General features: G+C 41.9%; 2 protein-coding genes across 2 annotated transcripts; both read right to left on the reverse strand.

The window, feature by feature from the left end:
- Positions 1-356: 356 nt before the first annotated feature.
- On the reverse strand, positions 357-4,404 carry LOC103716499 (probable protein phosphatase 2C 4). The gene is made up of 4 exons (XM_008804525.4): positions 2,647-4,404; positions 2,431-2,544; positions 847-1,111; positions 357-746 (listed from the first exon to the last, which is right to left on the reverse strand). Exons 1-4 carry the CDS (start codon positions 4,213-4,215, stop codon positions 631-633), a joined length of 2,064 nt encoding a protein of 687 aa, XP_008802747.1. The 5' UTR covers positions 4,216-4,404; the 3' UTR covers positions 357-630.
- Positions 4,405-16,015: 11,611 nt separating this feature from the next.
- On the reverse strand, positions 16,016-18,064 carry LOC103716498 (fasciclin-like arabinogalactan protein 4). The gene has a single exon (XM_008804524.4). It carries the CDS (start codon positions 17,532-17,534, stop codon positions 16,230-16,232), a length of 1,305 nt encoding a protein of 434 aa, XP_008802746.2. The 5' UTR covers positions 17,535-18,064; the 3' UTR covers positions 16,016-16,229.
- Positions 18,065-20,966: the final 2,902 nt, after the last annotated feature.

Here is a 20,966-nt window from a genome sequence, read left to right on the forward strand (position 1 = left end):
TCAATACCAATCATTTACTTTAAAGCTTGCGTATCTCTAGAATTTACATCTCATCAATTACTTGATCACTTAAGAATCTTTTAGCAATCGACTATATATTTAGACCTCAAATACTCATCCAACCATTTTTTCATTAGAGTATTAGTAATTCAGCGTTTTCTTTGTAGAACTCAAGAGTCAAGGCTAAGTGCAAGCGCTCGATATGTAAACATAGCTGCTTGGCAGTGGAAAATCAGATGGTTGCGAAGCTAAACTGAAGGTCAAAATGCTTCATAATTGATGCTACGATTCTGATAGGAACGAAACAGAAAAATGGAGAACGCTAAGCAGAAAGATGAAAGATGAGGATAACGTGGTTAAAATAATGGAGGGAACCAATGGGTCACAATTTTGAATTGAATAATGAACGTTTCAGAGGGAATCACTGATAGTATATTACATTTTCCTTTTAACGGTTTGAATTGACTTGAAGCAGCTTTGTACCTTTGTTCCCCGCCACCGCTTGATACATGCGCATGGAGCCTTCCACAAGACTGATCTTGTATGGTACAAAGGGAACTGTGCAAAAAAAGAAAAGCCTCCGACTTTTCTGGGGATCACCATCCCTTCATTTCTAATCTATATCTATATTTACATGCAGGATCTCCATATTCTTCCTTCCAAAGAGATGACAATGATAGAAACGTCATCATGATACCGTCGACGGTCACCTTGGGGAATTTCAAGCAACTCATGGAAGTCGATGCCTGCAATCACAAGTACATAAACATAATTGTTAATAGATTGATCTAAGTATTGACATAGAAATTTCACTAACATCGACATTTTTGGACATTGAGACTGTACCAGCTTTCTTTGCTGCACGAAAAAGTACTTCTTCGACAAGGTGTTGAGCCGGATCCCCTTCGGGAGTGGTTTCAATGAACATTTCAACATGCGCAACCGCTTCTTCATTGGTGAAATATTGGTAAAGCCCATCAGATGATAAAATCAAAAATCTATCCTTTGGACTGAGTTTATAGTGGTAAAGAGAAGGATTGCATGAGATGTATGGAGAGGTTCCAACATAATCAATTCTGAACATCTCTAGAAGTGCATTGTTCCATTTGGGCTGCAGAAAAAATACAGGATATCAGAAAACAAATAACTCAACAGTTAAAGCTCCTGAATCAAAAATCCAACTTCACATATATTATCAAATTCAAGATGTCAAAACCCTAACTTCTGAATAAAAAATCAATAATGAAACAAATATTTATGATCTTATAACATATTCTCTGCATTTATGACAGAAAAGGTCACTGAGTTGCCTGCAAATTACTCTGATGGGCTCAATAACTGAAATGCTCAACATTTTGCAGTAGTAACCCATATTACTGCACTATCAAATTTGCAATTCATTTATAACTACTTTAATAAATCACTGCAATTTTTTGCAAGCCTACAGCCCCCATCTTTGAGGCTTGGTTCTAAAACTTCCGAAAAATGGTCCCATGGCACTACTGATCTTCAGGAACAAGTAACTCGGTATGACAGAGGTAAACTTACAAGAAAACTTTTGCATGCTTTTTGGTAATTGGAAAGACAACTGTGCACATATGGCTCAATCTTGCACTCCAAGACATCAGCTGGAATATGGTTTTCTTACAAGGCATGCCACCCACCTGATTTCCTGATCACACCATCAATTTGAATAACATACCTTTCCTATCCCTACTTTCAAGAAAGACCCAAAGACCAGATTCTCTTCTTGAGTTCTTGGAACCTGTGAGATAGAGGCCATATATAATACAAATAAGAAGCTGGCTAGGCGCCCTAATGGCCATCGTCGCATATTGACTTCCCAAAAGCAAGTTCTCAAAAATCGATCCTGAAGAATTTATTAGATAACAATTTGACTGGCAACCATTGAGAAGGAACCCACATCTGTTTCCCCTCCTAAAAAAAATAATGGATATTTTTCTAAACCATGTACAAACACATGCCATTGATCTTCCTCAACATAAGCATTGCACAAGAAGCAATTATCTTTCGACAGTATGGCTTTGAGCATGAACTATATACTTTCATAGCCTTTTATGAGAAAAAGCCCTTTTTCTGAGTCAAAAGCATCATTACAGCATTCTGCCTTTTCATAAGCATACATTCCATTAGTGCCAACTTATATTGATCAAAAGGCTTTATCCAGAGATCATACTTCTTATGAAGGACATGACATCTTCAGTAATTAAAGATACCGATTGATCCACATACATACTAGAATACCATGCCCAACTAATATTGATCACCCATATGCACCACGAAATAAATGAATGACCCCCAATTATTTATATGTCTAATAAATGTATCTACCACGCTGCCATAAAAAAAAGAATCAGAAGATCTAGAATTCAAATGATATTATGAGGATTCAGATGATATTATCCATACCTGTTTCAAAAAGCCAGCCCCAAATGCTCTTGTGACCTTCAACGAACCCTTCACACGATCATTCGCAATGGCCGAAGAGTCATCAGGATGTTCATTCCTAATTCTACGAACTTCCTGAATCACAGCAAATAGCATAACCCAAATCATTCAGATGATCAACAAATCAAACCATGAAGGAAAAAACAAAATCTATTAAGACCAAGATCAGACAGCTACCCCTTCGACACAAGTGCTGTGATCCAAGGTGAGCTGCAGGGCTGCCAAATTTGGCAATCTATCCATGGGATCCCCACTGTCATAGGCTTCAAGATCATTCAATGTCTCCTCACTGATCCGTTCCAAATCCTGCCTTTCCCGCCCGGTCGAACTCCATAAATCTGGCTCTGCCTTCCGCGCCAAAATCGCTCTACTGTCGCCGACGTTCATCAGATACAAATCCTCCCCCTTCATCAACATCACCAAAACACACGATCCCATGAGCGCCAGCTCAGGATTCTCAGAGACCATTTTATCAGCGATGTCCAGAAAGGACTCCTCTGTTTTCCCCAGAGCCTGAGACAAAGCCTTTAGCACTTCCAGGTGGTTCACTAAGCCATTCCCTTTGCTTGATCGGTTCGATTGCTCCTTTAATCTCCTATCAAGCTCTAATCTTTCCTTGTTCCACTCGCACTTCCACCTCCTCTGGTTCTCCAAACACTTCTCCGCCACCCCTCGAACTTTCCTTCTCCTCGGTTTCCCTTCTTTCCAGCATTCATCAGCTGCAGTCCAATTCACTACAATTGATGGACTAAATTCGTCGGCGGCAGTGGTGGTTGCGGTGACTGGATCATCGGAGGGTTCATGGCCCCCTTTGTACCTGTCTTCCCAAAGAAGGCCCTTGAGCTCTCTTTGAACAGCGTAGTAGAGATTGGAGAGGAGGTAGTCAGTGGCGTCGGGGCCGTTGAAGCCATCGTAGATCCCGACGAAGACCCACTCATGCTCCTCCGAGACGACAACATGCACTCTGTCCTCCCCTGCTTTCCCCTGCGCCCACTGCAGACTGCCGCTCTGGGCGCTGAACAAATCGGAATCCTCGCCACCATCCAGGCTGTTCCGGCCGCTGCCGGAGCTAGGATGGGTGGAGCCGCCGCCGCCGCCGCCGTCAGGGAAGAAGTCAGAGTCTTTGGGCCCCTTGGCGGGGGCGATGTGGGCGGCAGAGGAGATGGTGCGCGCGATGGCCTTGGTAAGGCCGTGGAGGAGGGAGGCGGCGGCGCGGTGGGAGCGGGGGCGGAGGTTGAGGCCGTGGGAGAGGCTCCTGGGGAGGTGGCCGGGGGGGGCAAGATCGAGGGGGGCGGAGAAGAGGGCGGCGCGGTGGTCGAGGGGGCCGGACATGAACCCTCTTTCTATGGGGCCGGAGAGGAATCCCCTGTCGGCGGGGCCGAGGGGGCTCGAGAGGGGTCCGGAAGAGAAGCGGGGGACAGGCTGGAGGGGGACAGAAGAGAAGAAGGTAGAGCTCTCGAAGGAGGCGGCGGCGGAGGCCTGCGGGCAGTCGAGGTCAGCGAGAGTAGTGGAGAGAGAAGTGGCGGTATTGGCGCTGACGGAGGCGCCAGAGATGGTGTGGAAGGTGGTGGTTTCCTCGGAGTGGTGGACCTTGGAGGCGGCGGCAGCGGAGGCGTCGGGTCGGACGTAGCAGAAAGAGTGGCCGAGGCCCTCGTCGTAGGGCTCCGACGTTACGGCGACGGCGCCGTGGCGGCGGCGGGCATCGCCGGAGAAGCAGTGGGTCAGCTTCGCGCAGCCGTTGCCCATGGTGGAAAGAGAGAGGAGTTTTGGGGCGATCGAGTAGGGAATGGAGGGAGGGAGGGAGGAGGGGGGGGGGGGGGCTATATTGGGAAGAACACGGGAGAAATTTGGGGGAAGAGAACCGCGGATAGAGAAAGAGACGATCGGAGGGAGACGCGTTGACTTTCGGGTAAGGGCTGAAATGCGGGGAACAAAAAAAAAAAGAGAGCCTTTGTGCGTTGACTGCGAGGCAGTGGAGGAACCAATGTCTTGGGTTTGGGTTAAAGATTACTTAGAGAGAGTGCGTGAGTTTTTATTGGTCTTTTAGAGGGAAAGAGAGAGAAGGGAAGCCAAACGCGGGGCACGGGAGCGCGTGCCACGGCGTAGGTACTGTATGCGGACAGACACGTGGCGGTCTTTGGCAGCGCCGTGGACGGGCTTCTGTGTTCTAATGCGTTGGAGGGGCATGACGGATCAGTCTATATAGAACATACACCAGTAAAGAAACGAATCGAGCGTGCCGGTATGCAGGTCTCAGGGCCTATGAGATATGGCGGAGATCATCGGCCTCACTACCAGACTCGATGGGTTCAGCACAGGACCTGATGCAGTTATTGAGAGACTCCATGAGAAGTTCTAGATCTATTGAGGATGGAATTCTTAGGGCGTACCTGTCCTATCATATATGGCTGGACAGGAATGCTGGTATATTCGAGGAGAGGCGGTCGCCTCCATGGATGGTGGTGGAAAGAGCGGTGCGTCACGCGAGGGAGGTTATGGTGGCTACCATTGTGATTTTTTCTGGGATGGCTAGGGACACCTAGGGTACTCACACTGTTTTAGCGCCCTGTTTTGTCCTTGTTTCTTGGGTATCCTCACCCCTTGGCTATCTCAAAGTAAATTTCGACGGCAGAATGCCAGCGGATGGCGTGACTGGAGGGGTTAGCTTTGTGATTAAAGATTACTATGGTAGGATGTTTGCTGCAGGTGGGCGCCGGACACCTGGGCTTACTGTTGTTGGGGCAGAGCTGCGGGCTGCCTGGAAGGAGTTATCCTATGCCAGGCAGGTGCTTGGTGTGGAGCGGGTGCATCTTGAGGGAGACTTAGCGGTGATGATCGACTGGATCCGGAGGTGGACAGGTATGGTGATGGTCACCCCCTTATTCGGGAGATACAGAGGATGGCTCAGTCGATGGGCGGTTTTTAGGCAGTTCATATGTTTAGGGAGGCGAACAAGGCTGCAGACTGGATCGCCTCCTATGTCATCCGGCACTTCAGGAATTTTTTGTGGACGTCCGAAGCAGATGTTCCTTTTTCTTTATTGTCTTTATTTTTCCGTAATCTAGATGGGTGTACTCAGGTTAGACTTATATGAATGAGTAGCCTCTTGTAATAAAATAAAAAAAAAGAAAAGAAAAAAGAAAAAAAAGAAAGAAGGAAAAAGAAACGAATCGGTTGCTGACACGCTCGATGTTGAACGTAATTTGTGCTGCTTCCTGTTAACTCCTTTCAGCCACCTTCTCTGACTTTTGGCCAAGATATTCTTCGCTGGATTTTTCGTGGATGCGACTGTTGATATCACACGACTAATGATATATGATACACGTGGGGGTGGGGCTTCGGCGGCGTATTTCATGCGTGGATCCAGTTGGCGCACGTCGTTCCAAACTTAAGAGGCGTTTGGTGGCCCAAATACGACCATCCAAATAATTTTAGATCATTGTAATTTTATTCTAAAATAATCTGATTTCGATAATCTATGGCCATCATATTTTGGTATGCTACATTTTTTGTGGTTAAGATTTTTTGAATATCTACAAATAATCTATTTGATATTTCTTAAAAATTTTAAATAAATCACTGGCCATATATTCAAATATATTATAATAAAATATTAATATATTAATTATCAATATATTTTATAAAATATATTTACTAGATCGATAAATTATTAATCCTATAAAGATAGATTAGTTATTATTATAGAATTAATATTTTTATATATGCTTATAATACAAATTTTTTTAATACTAATATTTATTTTGATTAAAAAATAAGGCAAATAAAAGTAATATGTTAAATAATTTTATTATATAAATATAAAATACAACAATATGATTAATAAAATATTACAATATGTCATAATACAATATATAGAATATAATATAATATTGATAATATATTAATGATATATTGGTGTAGTGATTTTTTCTGCTGGAGGAAGATATTTTTGTTCTCAAATTTTAATCCAAGATTGTTACCTTAGAGTAGTTTTGAATATCCAACCTCAAGGGCATGTATTCTATTATTAGAATTGGGTAGTAATTTGAGAAGTAAATATAATTTGAGATCACTGTCTCAATATATCACTAAATATAGTAATTTCATCATCTCCATCCATTTTATCTTTAATCTTGGAATGATCATTCCATACCAAACGCTTCCTTAATATTCTCTCATCTGCACAATCAAAAATTTCATCAAAATTTTGCATGTCAGCAAATTTTTAATATTTTATCTTTGGTATTTCTAAATATTTGTGGACTTTGTTTGAATAAGAATAAAGAAATAAATAAATAAAGGTTGAGATTTGTCTGTAGGGGGTTGGGTTCGGATTGCCGGTGAGAGTGATGTCACCCAGGATGGATCCTACTGGGTTCATGGGACAGGCCAGCTCAGGCTAATAACCACTCCTTTGGAAGCTTTTGACCAACTGCTGTTCATTCAGAATCAAAGTCCACGTGATCAGAGCTTTTCAAATGGTTGTTTTTTAGCCTTTTAAAACGAAAAAAAAATTCTTTCTAAGTTCGACTCGTGTAATCTGCTTCCGAACCTTTTGAATCACCTCAAAAGAAGGCATCATGTGGCGTCCCAAATTTTTTAAGGTCAAGGATTTAGAGACTTTCTCAAAGGTGGACGTGGAAACTGAATGCATGGTTTCCTCTTTTTTTTTCAAACGCGTAGACTTTTTGTTTTTTCACGTGGATGTTTGAAAAGTATCACAGCTAAACTTAAATTATGATAATTTGAAAACAGGAAGGGCAACAATTGACTTAGTCCATGCTTGGTTCGGGAATTAAAAAGAGATAAGAGTGGAGATAATTATCCTTATCAGAATTGCTATTCTGATGATTTAATTCTTTTTCTTTGCCTGAAACTTTTAGATTATTTTTTCCAAAAGCTTTTTTACTCGGAACTTATTCTTTTTGATATGCGAAAGGAGGAGGCGCGAATGAAAAAGGGTTGTATTCTAGGAATAAAATTGTTCCCTTACTTAAAGCCATAGGTGGACTTTTATTCAGATTTCAAACACAAGCCGAGATTCTATCCATGAGACTCATGTGCCATCTTTATGAGCTTCCATGAATGCGACCAACCATCTCATGGTATAAGAACCAACATGCTTGTGACTTGTGTTTGCCCGTATCTTATCCAGATGAGTTAAGATGTCCTCTGATTCATGTTTCTATCCAATACCATCAATTCAAATCGCTCATGTCAATTCAGGTCATTTTAGTTGCCCAACGGATATTACCATTCTTATGACGCTGTGTGGGCTTTTTATTTGGATTTTCTAACCTCCTCTTTTATTTTATTTTGTTTTATTTTTCTATCTTTCTTCATGATCCCTTTTTCACCCATTTCATATCCAATGAAATAAGTGGTGGGCTATACCACCATTTTTTTTTTTTTAAAAAAAAGAAACTAACTGGAGATCATTCATTCATTGGACTTCACTTACAAAAACATGCAATTAACTGGGTAGAACTAAACAAAAATATAAGTTATAGAACATTTGCAATTCTAGAACTCGCCACCTATAGGCAATGACCTAAGAGCAAAGGAGGTCAAAGAAGGCATCCATTATTTTCACAACTAGCCACAAATTTAATAGTAAAAATTAAGGAACCAGTTGCAGTGGAATGGTTGCCAAGAGCTGACATTGCTTTCAGTCCAACAAGTTGCGTTACCTATTTGTTTATTACCTAAAGACAATATAAAAATATTTGCTTCCAAAGTCTAGTATATGTCCAGATCAATTTAAGGTGGGGTAGGTTGTCTTCACTTCTCTGTGATCCCATATGCATCAGCAAGAAGAGAAGGTGGTCTGACTGTATCCATTATTTTTCACTGTTGATGAGGAGCCTCCTCCCCGTTGAATTTTTTAGATAGTCATCGCACATGTTTGGAAAGAAAGCAGTTTCAAGAGAGAGATGGCATTTCTTAGTTGGTGCAAATTCTTTATGTATCTCCTTTGTCAATTACCAAATTCTCCAGGAACCTTTCAAGATGGGGAAAGTCAATGAGCTGTTTTTTCTTCTTCAAACATATCGTTCTCAATCCATACTAAGAAACGTAACCGCACTGCATCTAATTTTTATACTTTATAGTCTGAATTTGACAATGTAAACTTTGCTGGAGCCGAAGATGGTATCTTGATATGAGATTCGTTGACCTTCTGGATTCCATGGATGTGAGGATTTAATCTAAAGTCAATGATGGTGAATGTTTTTTTTCTTCTTTTTTTTTAAGAAGTGGGTGGACGGTAATATGTAGCATGTTCTTTGAATGTACAAAATGGAGAGTTTTTTGGGTGATAAAATGGTTTTTGGTTCTCTTAATTCAATAATAGAAACGATCATGTGTGATGGTTAAGAGAGATGAATTTGGCTGGTGAAAAAGAACATAAATTTTTGATAAATAGCTTGAAAAGTAAAAAAATAAAATCAAGCTCTTAGTAATAGAGTTGCATCGATCCATTGGGTGTCTTCATATGTTATGCTCCAAGAAGATTTATCCATATTTCAAAGTCAAATCAATATAATTTGCACAGAATATTATCACAAATCTTAACATGTATAGAGGATGTTGTTTATTTCTTGCTTCTCTTCGTACTGTTCCTTCATCGTTAATTTTAAATTTAAATAATTAAAAATTATTTTTCTCAAGATTCATCCAGTTTTCCTATCCTCTTTGTATGAAATGCTTGTTGATATTACATCAAATTTTTTTCACAAATTCATGTCTCACTTACGACAAAAATTTTATCCAAACCTTTGTATGCAATAATGAGTAAACCTTTTTTCACATATATAACCAAACACCAAATCAAGAAAATTAGAAGAAGTAGACACCAGCTATGAACTTCTGTGGAGCTCCAAACTTAATTAAAATTTTGTCAAATCTGGCACGATGCTAAAGTCCACGGTTAAAAGAGTTGATTGAAAAAACGAAAAATTACATGGTTGGAAAGTAGGGGAAGCTGCACTAAGGCAAGGCATCAAACATTGCATTTTGATAAAGTTATGAATAAAAGCGAAGATTCTGGTGCATAATTTCCGTGCATTTCTCTTCACATGATTCTTGTGCTACCTCTTTACATATTTTCAAATAATCTTATACACAATTCTTGGGTCATATATAGTAATACAGATTACCATACATGATTCTTGGCCGATCATACGTGATCAATTCACTAACCATAACTTTGTATTTCATGCAATTACCTTCGTACTCTTACATAGTACAATTCACTATTGAATACCAGCGTCGACTCAATTAGAGTACAACGCCACATTACACTCGAGATAATTAAACTATATTTTTATTAAACGAGCTAATTAAGCTATAAGTTCTACATCCATAGTGTTTTAGAGAAAAAAACAAGAAAAAAAGTTCTACTTCCGTAGCCCAAATATCATCTCCAGTTGAGTTCATTGTCAAAATATATTTTGAGTCACCCACTTTGCCATGGCAGAGAGATAGATAGATAGATAGATAGAGGAGGAAGTTTCATTTGCAATGATGGGTGGTGGCATGATGACATCCAGCACACAAAAAATGGGAGGCTATGCCCCACATTACTTACAAGCATTAAGATAGTTGTGTTTGTAAAAGCTTGACTTCCACAATCACCATCCCTAAAAACAAAACACATATTGAGAATTTTCAAATCCACCATCATTTTTTTCAGGTCAAGTGGAAGGAGCCTAGGTACCCACCATCCACCACAATCCCTTGTCATGTCTCCTTTCCCCACCCCACCCACAGCTAATCCCCTCCCCATAGGTGCTCCAGGATAAATAAATAAAACTAGCACACAGACACAGAGATAATGGCATTAGGTGCACCACATGCTGCTGCAGATATAAAGCGAGATCAGTGACACCAATCTTGGACACAGCCCCAAGAAGCTTCCTGAGTCGCCATGCGAAAAAATGACCCTCATCCCTCTCAAAGGCCATCAATTTCCTCCAGTCCCAGTCTTCCAAAGCAAAACCATATACATACTGATAGCCGCCGTGACATCGAACCATGCGAAGGAGAACCATCCTGGGAACTTTCTCTCTCTCCCCACGGCTTCCTGGTCTCGTCCTGTCCCTGTTTGACATCATGAGCCGTTGACATCGGAGATTGTCCCCGTGGTGGACGAGCCCCACGTGTCCAGCATCGATAGGGCAGGAGTTTTGGTAGTTTGGACTTGGAAGCGTCTCCGGCCAACCTAATCAAGCTGCAGCCTTTTGTGGGTTTCAAGGGAATGATGGAACCCCATGGCTCGCACTGCTCCACATGATGTTGCGTGGTAATTAGAGTCCATGAGAAACCTTCTCCTTTTCGAGGACGAGGTCGTAGGCAATTTTGTTATCACACAGCAGGGTGCAGCCTGCCCTCAAAGCTAATAAACTTTTCAAACCTTGACGTAGGATTTGAACTTGTGCTTTAGGTGCAACCACCTTAAGTCGTTGGTGTTTAAAGAGAAAAAGAATGATCAAGATACCTTCCACATTAATAAAGAAGACCGTTTGTTGGCTTAATTGAGAAACTTGCCATGCATTCTACTCGAGAAAGAAACCCTGCTCCAAGTCCATGTTCCTTCTGCCATTCTAAAGCCTCTGATGAAAGTTGGCTAGAGGAAGAAGGGTGGAAATGAAAATTGGGAAGCGCCATTCTTTAACCTTCAATTTGGATTCTGGATCTGGATCATTTAGGATGCTTCATTCATCTATGTTATCTTCACTCAAATATCATCGTTGATTTGGTTATCCCAGGGACCTTGAGCCTGATTTCGCCTAAAATCATAATTCTACCCACCCTGAACTTTATGCGAGTTCGATCTATATTTCTTTAATATGGCCAAAAAATTTGGATGGAGCCAGATTAGGCTCAAGTCAGCCTAGCATGAGTGATAGTCTGGCTCGGGACACCATGACCCAAGCCAACTCTCATTGGCCACCTTAAGTGGGAATCTAGTGAAGGATGTGCTGGCCATTGAGCAAGCATACATGGAGGGGGCTTGATCCATTACATTGTGTCCTCCACTACTCCATTGTCTTCATCCCATCCTCTTTTCCGTATCCCTATCTTGAGACAATGGCTAGAAATGGAGCAAATTGTCTTTGGAGCTTGTGGGCACTAATAAGGTGGAGGAGAATGATGGACTCTGAGTGTAAGAATCAGGCCAACTGGGCCTGACCCAGACCAAAGTCGGCAAACCAAGCAGGTTTGGATTCAAATTCAAAACTAAAAAAAAAGAAGAAGGGATCGAAATAGAGGATGCAATCACGATCCTCTGCTTCTGCCCTCTTTCATTGAGCCGATAAGCCACAGTAAACCATGGCTATTGTGGACTCTGCAAGGCCGTTGAATGGCTATCGGTCGTTGGGGTCATGCACATTTGCCGCCAGGATCCATGGACGGGAGCGACGACGATTGAACTTATCTCTCCCAGACCTCTATAAATCCCTCCTCTTCCCTCTACTTGATCCACCATCCAGCTTCCTCTCTTCTTCTTCCTCATCTCCTGTGGCTGGTGTGCCACCTCGGTCGGCCGCCGCCGCCCAAAATCCTCTTCCTCCTCTCTTTAGATCCTGGTTGCCAGCCTCCCTGTTTCGAGTGTCATTTCCTCTCTTCTAGCTAGGACCACCGAAAATTGCCACGACTGGCCAAAGTCCACCACCTCCACCCCCACCGTCGTCACCGTCTCCTTGGGCCGTGAGGGCTACTACCAAGGCAGCCAGGGGCGCTGCCCCTCTTCCTTACTTTTTCCTTTTTGGCCAAGCACGGCGAAAAAAATGAGAAAGTAAGAAATTTTAGGTTCAGCATGACCAAATTTTAGATTTTTACTAATTTTTATTAGAAATCTTAATACCAAATATTAGATTTGCTAGAGACTTTCAGACAATGATCAAATTTGAATCCAATTTTTAATTTAATGATCTAAATTAAGTAATTTTGTAATCTGCCCATGTTGTGACTAAGAGACCACCTTGTTCATGTTGTGGGAACCTCCTATATCTAGAGTTGCAGAGTATTTGCTTTCCCTCTGGGCTGATACTGCAGCACATAGTTCATACACTGGAACGTCTTAGATGACATCAGATTGAATAACCTTATCAAGAAATTTTATCTTATCTTACCAAGCAATTAAGACCAACCCAGAATCAATACACCACACACCATCACACCCCACTTAGGATCTCGCACTCTCCAAGACTTACTCTACAAGGCAGCCACCACTTAGGTAAAGACATCAATCATGCAACTAAGAATCTTGTGAGTCTTCCGAACACATGACAGGCGCGATCATCATGTCATTAAAAATAATAACATTTCACAAACTTAACGTACGAAGATTATAGTACATTTAACATAGGGCATGCTGACTAGTAGTCCTTAATTTAGTGCTTATGAAGAAGAATAATAAGACTGGCCCTTAAGATATTAGTTCGGCAAAGGAAAACCAGCACTGTTTCATGGGAATTAGTTTTTTGATTTAAAAGGCCATTGCCAATGTATTTAGTACTAGAAATAAGAGAAAAAGCGGATGGAATAGAAGTATGCTGCATCTATCTCTACAAACAAGCTTAAATCAAAGGCAAGTTATTGAAGCACTTCACTTTCAGAAGATTTTGCCTTCACTAGGTGCATGAGTTCCTAGCAATCTTTTTTCAAGATACATTTCTTCATCCTCCTCAATGTAGTTGGTCTAAATTCATTCACCCACCATTCTAGTATGATATGATGCATCCGCCCTTCACACCAATTCTTCTTTTCCTGACACCAGATTATTCGGTTAACAAGGTCACTGCTTCAGAAGCATTAACGACATTTATATCGATAGAATCCAACACTTTCAGGAGTATGTCAAGCTGCCTGAAGGTCATTGGCGAATAATTAGCACTGAACTCTGCTTCAGCTCTGAGGGTGTTGAAATCAGAGCAGGGAATAACAGTGGAAGATGTTTTGGGAGTTCAACCTCCGAGAAGTCTGAGATCGTCGTGACCAAAGCAAACATCAGGATATTCTACTCCAGTCCTGGCGGAGAATCCGGCAAACCAGTGGGCGGATTCATGTAGAGAACCATGAAGTCCTGCTGCTGTAGCATCTCTCAACCAAATAATTGAGTATGGGGTGATCTATCTAGATCTTTTCTGGCTCATTTGTAAGCTCCAACAACATACAAATATGCCACTCTGCAAAACAAGCCTCAAGTGTTCAAACAGTGGCTTTCCCCACTATATTTTAGATCCAAACAAACATGGAGGCCCAAAAGTATATCCCCTGATTCAATCAATCATACACCCCTCACCAACTACCAGGGCACCAGCATATTATGACTCTATAAAAAGAGATGGTGGATCCAGCTTCCATTGCACTAAAACATAGTGGCAAATCTCTTCCATCCTTTACTTTTTTCCTCCTCAAAAAAAGTATCCTGATATTTGTACATCATTTGCAGAAACATTCAGAACAGAATGCATAGATAAATTCATGCAAATAAAAATATTTCTCTTTCATTAGTAGCATATAATTCTAATAGAATCGATACATATTCTAATAACCTTGTCATGATAATATCATGGTAATGCATACGAACATAAGTAACTTCTATGACTTCATCATAGAATTTCACTTGTTTATCAGGTTTTAGTGGGTATTCTGTTTCGGTTCATGAATCCCCCTTACGACAACTTAGAACAATAATACCAGTAGAATGTTAGTTAGCACACTCTAGGATGAATTATAAATGTTAATACTGAGTGTGAAATCTCTGTCACTAGATGGAGGAAATTCCCACAATCATGTTACATGGCAAAGAACTTTAATGGATATTTGGTGGCTTCGTACCTTTGGTTTGCAACCGGTTTACAAGGAATTTTGGTTTTAAATGTAAAACAAATATTACCTAGATTCTCCTATGACCTATCACTCTGCTTTGCACCCAAACAAGGTCCTAGAGGATCTGTTGCCATACTGCTTACCTAACATTAGCACCTCTAACTTAGCCCCAGTCCCTATCAAACATTTAAATCCTATTTAAACCCAATGTATTCATCTGGATGTTTTGTACACTCTTTTTTTTTTCTTCAAAAAAAGATAATACTCTACATTTGATTATGCAGTGAAATTAAATAGAAGCTCTAAAATCATGAAACCGGAACAAAATTTACATCTTTCTCTTCTTGTCGTCTTAAGTCTTTTAGTTTCTAAAAATTCTGAGTAAATCTCTACTTATTTTTTAAAAAATAAAAGCTTAGAAGTCTTAAGATTGAGTTTTTTATTATTATTATTATTTCTAAACATCCGCAACTCATGCCCAATGAGTTGCACGGTGGCAGCTAAATCAACCCCTTTGTACCGGTCAAATCGGCTCGCAAATGGAGCAATCGGTAGTAAAGCCCATTTCATCAAAGGAGGCCTATTTAAAACCTTGCTACAAGCATCGTAGGAAGGGGAAGAGATTAGCTGCAAACAGGGCTAAAATCGGATCAGATATCCATATCCATACTTATTTTGCTTGATAAATACAAATACAGCAGTCATAAGCAAAAAATTCATATCCTAATTTATTTTAAACCGATATGGACACAAATAGAATATCGAAAGTATAGATATAAGTATAGATAATTAAACTCTATGAACATAGAATAAAAAATATTAATAAGTGAATGAAAAATTAAATTAATAGTATATTAATATGATTATTTTTAAAAAATATATAAGTATTATATAAAATAAAATAAATTATAAATAAATAATGCTGTTTAAATATTAAATAATTGTCTATTTATGTCCATTATTTTTCTATAAATATAAATTTAGATATAATATTAGTTAAATTTTTAAATTTTTATTCTTGTTTACTGGATTGGATCCGAATAAGAAATCAAATCCGAAAAAAAATATTGTCCCACCCCCTTCTACCCCTAGCTGCGAACTTTCTGACAGCAAAAGGACGCGCGATCCAGAGCAGCACCGGCGATGTACAAACAAGAGCGCCGACGAACGATGACGTTATCAGAAAGGAAATATGATATATATATTATAGTCACGGACAGCCTCCAATTGCTCGTCTTCGTATCCGGCCAGCTCATTCCCAAATCCAGCGCTGTCCCGTCACCGGCCGAGGTGTACTTATCCGACTGCAGAGCCCTCGTCTCTTAGAGAAGGATAAGACGAACAAGAAGAAGATGGCTTTCGAGAATTGATAGGAATTTCGTGATTCTATGTTCTCGATCCCCTCCCTGGCTTGTTGAATTATAACCCTTATCTGGATTCGAAGGCATTCGAGAGGAGAAATCGGATAAAGATGGGATTTTTATTCATCTTCTAGCTCCAACTGAGAGGGAGGGAGAAGAAGTTCAAATTTTGAGAGCAGAGAGAAGTTTGGAAGGGGAAGAACCTGTCCTCGCTCGCCCGATAGAAGAAGAAAGGAATAACCTTTTTCGATTTCTCCAGCTCGTGGATGGAAGGAAAGGAAGATGAAAAGAAGTGAGAGAGAAAAAGGAAGGAATCGCGTTCTGATTGTCTGAAGAATTCTCCCAAATTATTCCAATTCCAACAAGAACCCAATTTAATTCAAATTTAAATGTAAACTTCTTCCCTCATCAATATCACCCCGAAATACCCAAAAAAATCGCTGCTTTGCAGCCAGAATTGGAATCTCGTATACAAAATTCTGAAAAAAAAAATGCAACATTTAGAGAGGAAGAAAAGAGAGGAAGAATCTCAGATCTCCTACCATAGTAGATACAGGTAGCCTATACACACAGAGCAGCTCCATCGCCGACGATGATAAAACCCCCACTCCTCGCCGCAGCGGCTGATCTTATGTCTTCACTGAACTCCGGCGGCGATGACAGCCTCGTCAGCGGCGTTTCCACCCCGTCCGCCCCCTTCGGCGCGGACGCCCCAGCCTGCGCCGGTGGCGGAGCCACCTCCGCTCCACTCCCCGGCCTCGGCTTAGCCCCACCTCTACCGCCGCCGCCGCCTGACGAATCCTTGCCGAAGATCTCTTTCGGAAGCAAAACCCTCGAGACGGCGAAGACGGCGACGGGGTTCTGGTCGAAGACGGTCCGGGTGATGGTGGCCTGGACCACTCCGGTGTCGATCGCCACGGAGCCGTTGACCCGGGTGATGTTGAGGGTAAACCGGCCGGCCTCCGTCGCCTCCGTGGCGAGCGTTGGCTGGACCGGGTTCACGATGGACTCCAGAGACCCCAGCGGGTAGTAGGAATGGAGCACGTGGAACCGGAGCACCACGGCCTTCCGCTCCGCCGGCAGCGACTGGAGCTGCTCCGTCACCGGCAGCTCGGCGAAGGCCTCGTCGGTGGGGACGAACACCGTGATCCCTGCCCCGCGCTCGTCCGCCTCGAACTCCGCCGCCACCCCGGACGCCTCCAGCATCGACGCCGCCACGTTGAAATCCCGCCCGTCGACGAGCACCTGCGTGATGTTCCGCGGCGCAGCCGGCGGCCGACTCAACGAAGCCGCCAGGTCGAACCCGTACGGAACCAGCAGCGCATCCACCGCGAATATGCTGACGTTGTAGGGCAGCGACTCCACGAGGGAAAGGATGGTGGCGTTGGAGGGCGAGTAGGGGACGGGGGAGCGGGCGGTGACGCCGCCGCCGCGGGGGTCGCGGGTAAGGTTGACGGCGCCGAGGTTGTTGAAGGCGCGCCCGGTGGTCTGGTAGAGGGTGGCGACGAGCTTGCCGGCGGCGGGGATGCGGCGGAGCTCCGGCCAGGAGAGGTACTCGAGGAGCACGTGGTAGCGGAGGACGTCGGCGATGTCGGCGGCAGAGCGGCCGAGGTCGCCGAGGCGGAGGAGGTAGGAGTTGGGGACGGCAAGGAGGGTTAAGGATGATCGCCGGGTGAGGTCACCAGCTACAGGGGTCGAGCCCAGCAGCCGGTTGAAGTCAGAGAGGTCCGGGAAGGGTGCTAGGAGAGCGGTGACGTTAACCGCCAGAGACACGGAGGGAAGAAGAACTAAAAGAAAGAGAAGGAGAGGAGCAGAATGGCGAACACGACAATGTGAGTGGAGGAACGGAGGAGACGGAGAAGCCATTTCTTTCTTCTCTCCACTCACTCCACTCCACTGAGAAGAGAGCTAGAGACCACGGGGGAGAGATGATGACGACGACGATGAGAATATTATAATAATATATTTTTTTCCTTCTCTTGTCCTTTAATATTGGCAATTTCATGCCTCGCGTGCGATCTGCTCACCGTTCAGTACGTTCACCTTTCTGTTCTCCTTGGTTCGTGAGCCGTGACGTCGGAGGCGAGCGGAAGCGGGGATTGTAAATCCGGAATAAAGAACGGCGGTTCCGCGTGAGGTGTCCGCATCCACGGGGATTAGACGCGACGAGAGTGCACCGCCTCATCTAGGGGACATGGAATGGGGACGAGTGGTTGTTGGACGCGTGGACGTTTGCATTATGCGCCGCCCAGGCCAGTCGATTTGATTAAATGGTTGGTGGGAAGGGCTTGATATTTGTATCCACTTTTCTACTTTTCTTTTCTCACCCGTGAAAGTATCGTTCTTATGCTAAGGGGAGGGGGGTCCGGATTCATACCCTACTTCGAAAATTTTAGAGGTCAAGCTCATCTTTACAAAGACAGAATGGTATTGCTGAATGAATGAATTTTTTTATGATAAACCACACCGATAGGGTAAAGTCTGATGCTGCTGCTCAGCTATTGAGAGCCTCGTAGAATATTTTATTTTTTTATTTTTTAATATATTCATACTAGAGAAGTGCGAGTCCCTTGTTATAGCAATATATATATATATATATATATATATATAGAGAGAGAGAGAGAGAGAGGTTATTCACTTGGTGATTGGAGTTAAGATGTCAAATGGAAATAAAAGGAGTTATGGATCAAATGTGGCAGCAGTTAAATTAAGCGGTGTGTCGTCCAAGGTTGTCCCAAGGAAGACGGTCGCACACCAATAGGTATACTTGACATTCTACATGGACATGGTGGTTTAAAAGTATGTCATGAGAGAGTATAGACAAAAGAAGCAAAGTGAATCCACTGTAAAGGGATAGCTCCTAACAAAGCTGCATTTATGTGGCACATGCGGCCATCATGCAATACTTCTCGGCTTGTTCTCAATTGAGTGGGCCTATCTTAAGGCCAGCTGGCAGCTATCATACCTAACACTAAGGCGAAACATTCATTATTAATTAGATATTTCAGTCTCATTCATATTTTACAAATCATTGCTCATCATCAAGTTCAAGTATTCAATTCAAATAAATAAGCACCAGAACATTGTGCAGATGGAATTATGGCAATGGTGCATAACCTCGGGGGTGCATTGCATGTCTGATTGGCATGATCTTTTAATTTTCATATGTATTTGATTTAATGAAGCTAAATTAAGAGTTAATTATAAATTGCCAAGACTATTCTCTAAGGGCACTGATCATCCCTTGGAATGAAAGGTCCCAGTTCCATCACATAATCAACATAATGTCAATATGGTAACAGTAAAGAGGGAGTCCAAGGAGTATCAGGTCAAAAGGACACCAGACTAAAGCGTGTTAAAGTTAATCATACTTATGAATGCTTGTCACTAATCGATCCTAAAGCCTGTCGTCTGTAAGAAAAAGTTCACTGCTGCTTTGAGGTGGACCTAACCCCCGAAGTCGACTGATGATGAACCTAAATGCATTATGCTCTTTCAACTGTTGCATGCATGGAGAGAAGAATAGGGTGCTCGATCGGCCAATGGAAGCTAGCAGTGTGTCATGATGGCGGCCGTGTGGTCCTACTGTGGATAACTAGGTAGGGCAGGAGTTGTAACTTTCGTGCGAACCTATCATTTGATCATGCGATGGTCACTTTGAAATTTATGCAGGTAGATGAACGGAAGAGTCTAGGGTGTTTTAAGATTTGTACACATCGCGATTCGATGATCAATGTTGTGAAAGAAGATCAATTGTTCATTCGTGCGAAAGATACAATCCAAACCCAGCTAGCTAGCAGTTGAACGAAAGTTGATCTATGGTATTATTGTTGTGATACATTAGTCCTTTATAGCAGGTCCAGCTCGGTTACGGAGAAAGCTATTGCCTCTACTAGGCATTGGCCGGCTTTTTTTAGACACGGCTTAACAAATAGTAGCATCAATTGTGGTGTTGATCGTAAAATGATCCAGTGGAAGCCACTGTTTAGCTCTTAACAACTTTTTTTCCTTAAAGAAAAAGTTGGACCTACTGTCCTGTAAATGTTTCACCTTATTGCCTGCATGTTGCCAGTCGATGCCCAGCTACCTCAAAAGAGAGACAATAAGCTTAAATAATCACATATGGGTACGGAGATGCTTGCTAATGTAAATTAGATTTGAAACTCCTTCGCTCGCTTGCAATGAGAAGCCTCACGGAGAGCCATTTGCACAACTTTAAAATATAGAAGATACCCAAAAATTGGGTACGAGAAAAGTTATTGCTAATATGGTGTGTGGTAAGTTTCAACTTTCATCCAATTACATACGGGCCAAAAGTTTAGGAACAAGAAGAATAAAACTAGGTGCACTATCTTACAGGACATGTCTCTCCGAAGAGAAAGTACCTTATTGTTCCTTATCCCAAAAGAGTTCTAAAAAGTTTTAAGATTTGGATATATTGGAATCTTTGGTTGGACCAAAAAATATGTGACCAAGCTTGATAGTTTTTAAGATGACAAGGGGTATTTCTTAATTGAAAATTATTTTATTTTTGGTATAATAAATGAAAAATATTTACACAAGAAACTTCATGTTCAACCATTCCACTAATCCCTATGAATTATGCAAATTCCTCCGTAAAAAACAGTTACTAAATCCCCCTTCAAAGTTCAACAAATTAAAATGGGTAAAAAATCTAAATTTTAGAAAATAAACAATCCATTGCCTACATTAAGAAGAGTGGATAAATTATATATATGAAAAATATTTGCGATATCGTTAGTGATAAAAATAATTACACTAAAAATATTTTTTGTCGGATGATATTGTGGTTAATTATAGCCTTTTTTTATTTATTTATTTTACATGCATCCTACATGATAAAATTCAGCGAACATTAATTACAAAAGGTTGAGCAACTTGTAGGAGATTTACAACTGCGATGACTTGCGTGTGTGAGAGAGATTTTTGAGCAAGAAGCAAGATCTAAGGCCATAAACCAGAGACTCATTTCACTTTGCTTCCATTGCCAAGCAAAGTCCTTTTGTGAGGGATGATAACGTGTAGTAAGAGGGCTAGCATCATAAGCTCCAAAGATCATTTTTTCCCCTCTTTTTTTCCCAGAGTAAACTCGCAAAAGTAAGAGCTGATTGGTGCTCATAAACTCTCATTTGCATGATTGCATCCAGAGCCCGCAAACAAAACAATAAAATAAAGCAAGCTTCCATCGCTTTTATCAACAGAATCGCCGCACCTGTTTGCTGCCCCCTTCAAACATCCAGTCCATCTAGATAGGATTAAGACTTTGTGGGCTCCAAA

This window comes from Phoenix dactylifera, chromosome 3, assembly GCF_009389715.1.
Source record: "Phoenix dactylifera cultivar Barhee BC4 chromosome 3, palm_55x_up_171113_PBpolish2nd_filt_p, whole genome shotgun sequence".
Lineage (NCBI taxonomy): Eukaryota > Viridiplantae > Streptophyta > Magnoliopsida > Arecales > Arecaceae > Phoenix > Phoenix dactylifera.

What these genes read in the sequence shown, in the direction of transcription:
- LOC103716498 (XM_008804524.4), bottom strand. Translation starts at nt 17,534, where the DNA reads ATGGCTTCTCCGTCTCCTCCGTTCCTCCACTCACATTGTCGTGTTCGC.
- LOC103716499 (XM_008804525.4), bottom strand. Translation starts at nt 4,215, where the DNA reads ATGGGCAACGGCTGCGCGAAGCTGACCCACTGCTTCTCCGGCGATGCC. An exon ending in ACAGCACTTGTGTCGAAGGG is followed by an intron (nt 2,545 to 2,646) that starts GTAGCTGTCTGA and finishes GCTGTGATTCAG; the next exon opens with GAAGTTCGTAGAATTAGGAA. An exon ending in TCGTGCAGCAAAGAAAGCTG is followed by an intron (nt 747 to 846) that starts GTACAGTCTCAA and finishes TTGTGATTGCAG; the next exon opens with GCATCGACTTCCATGAGTTG.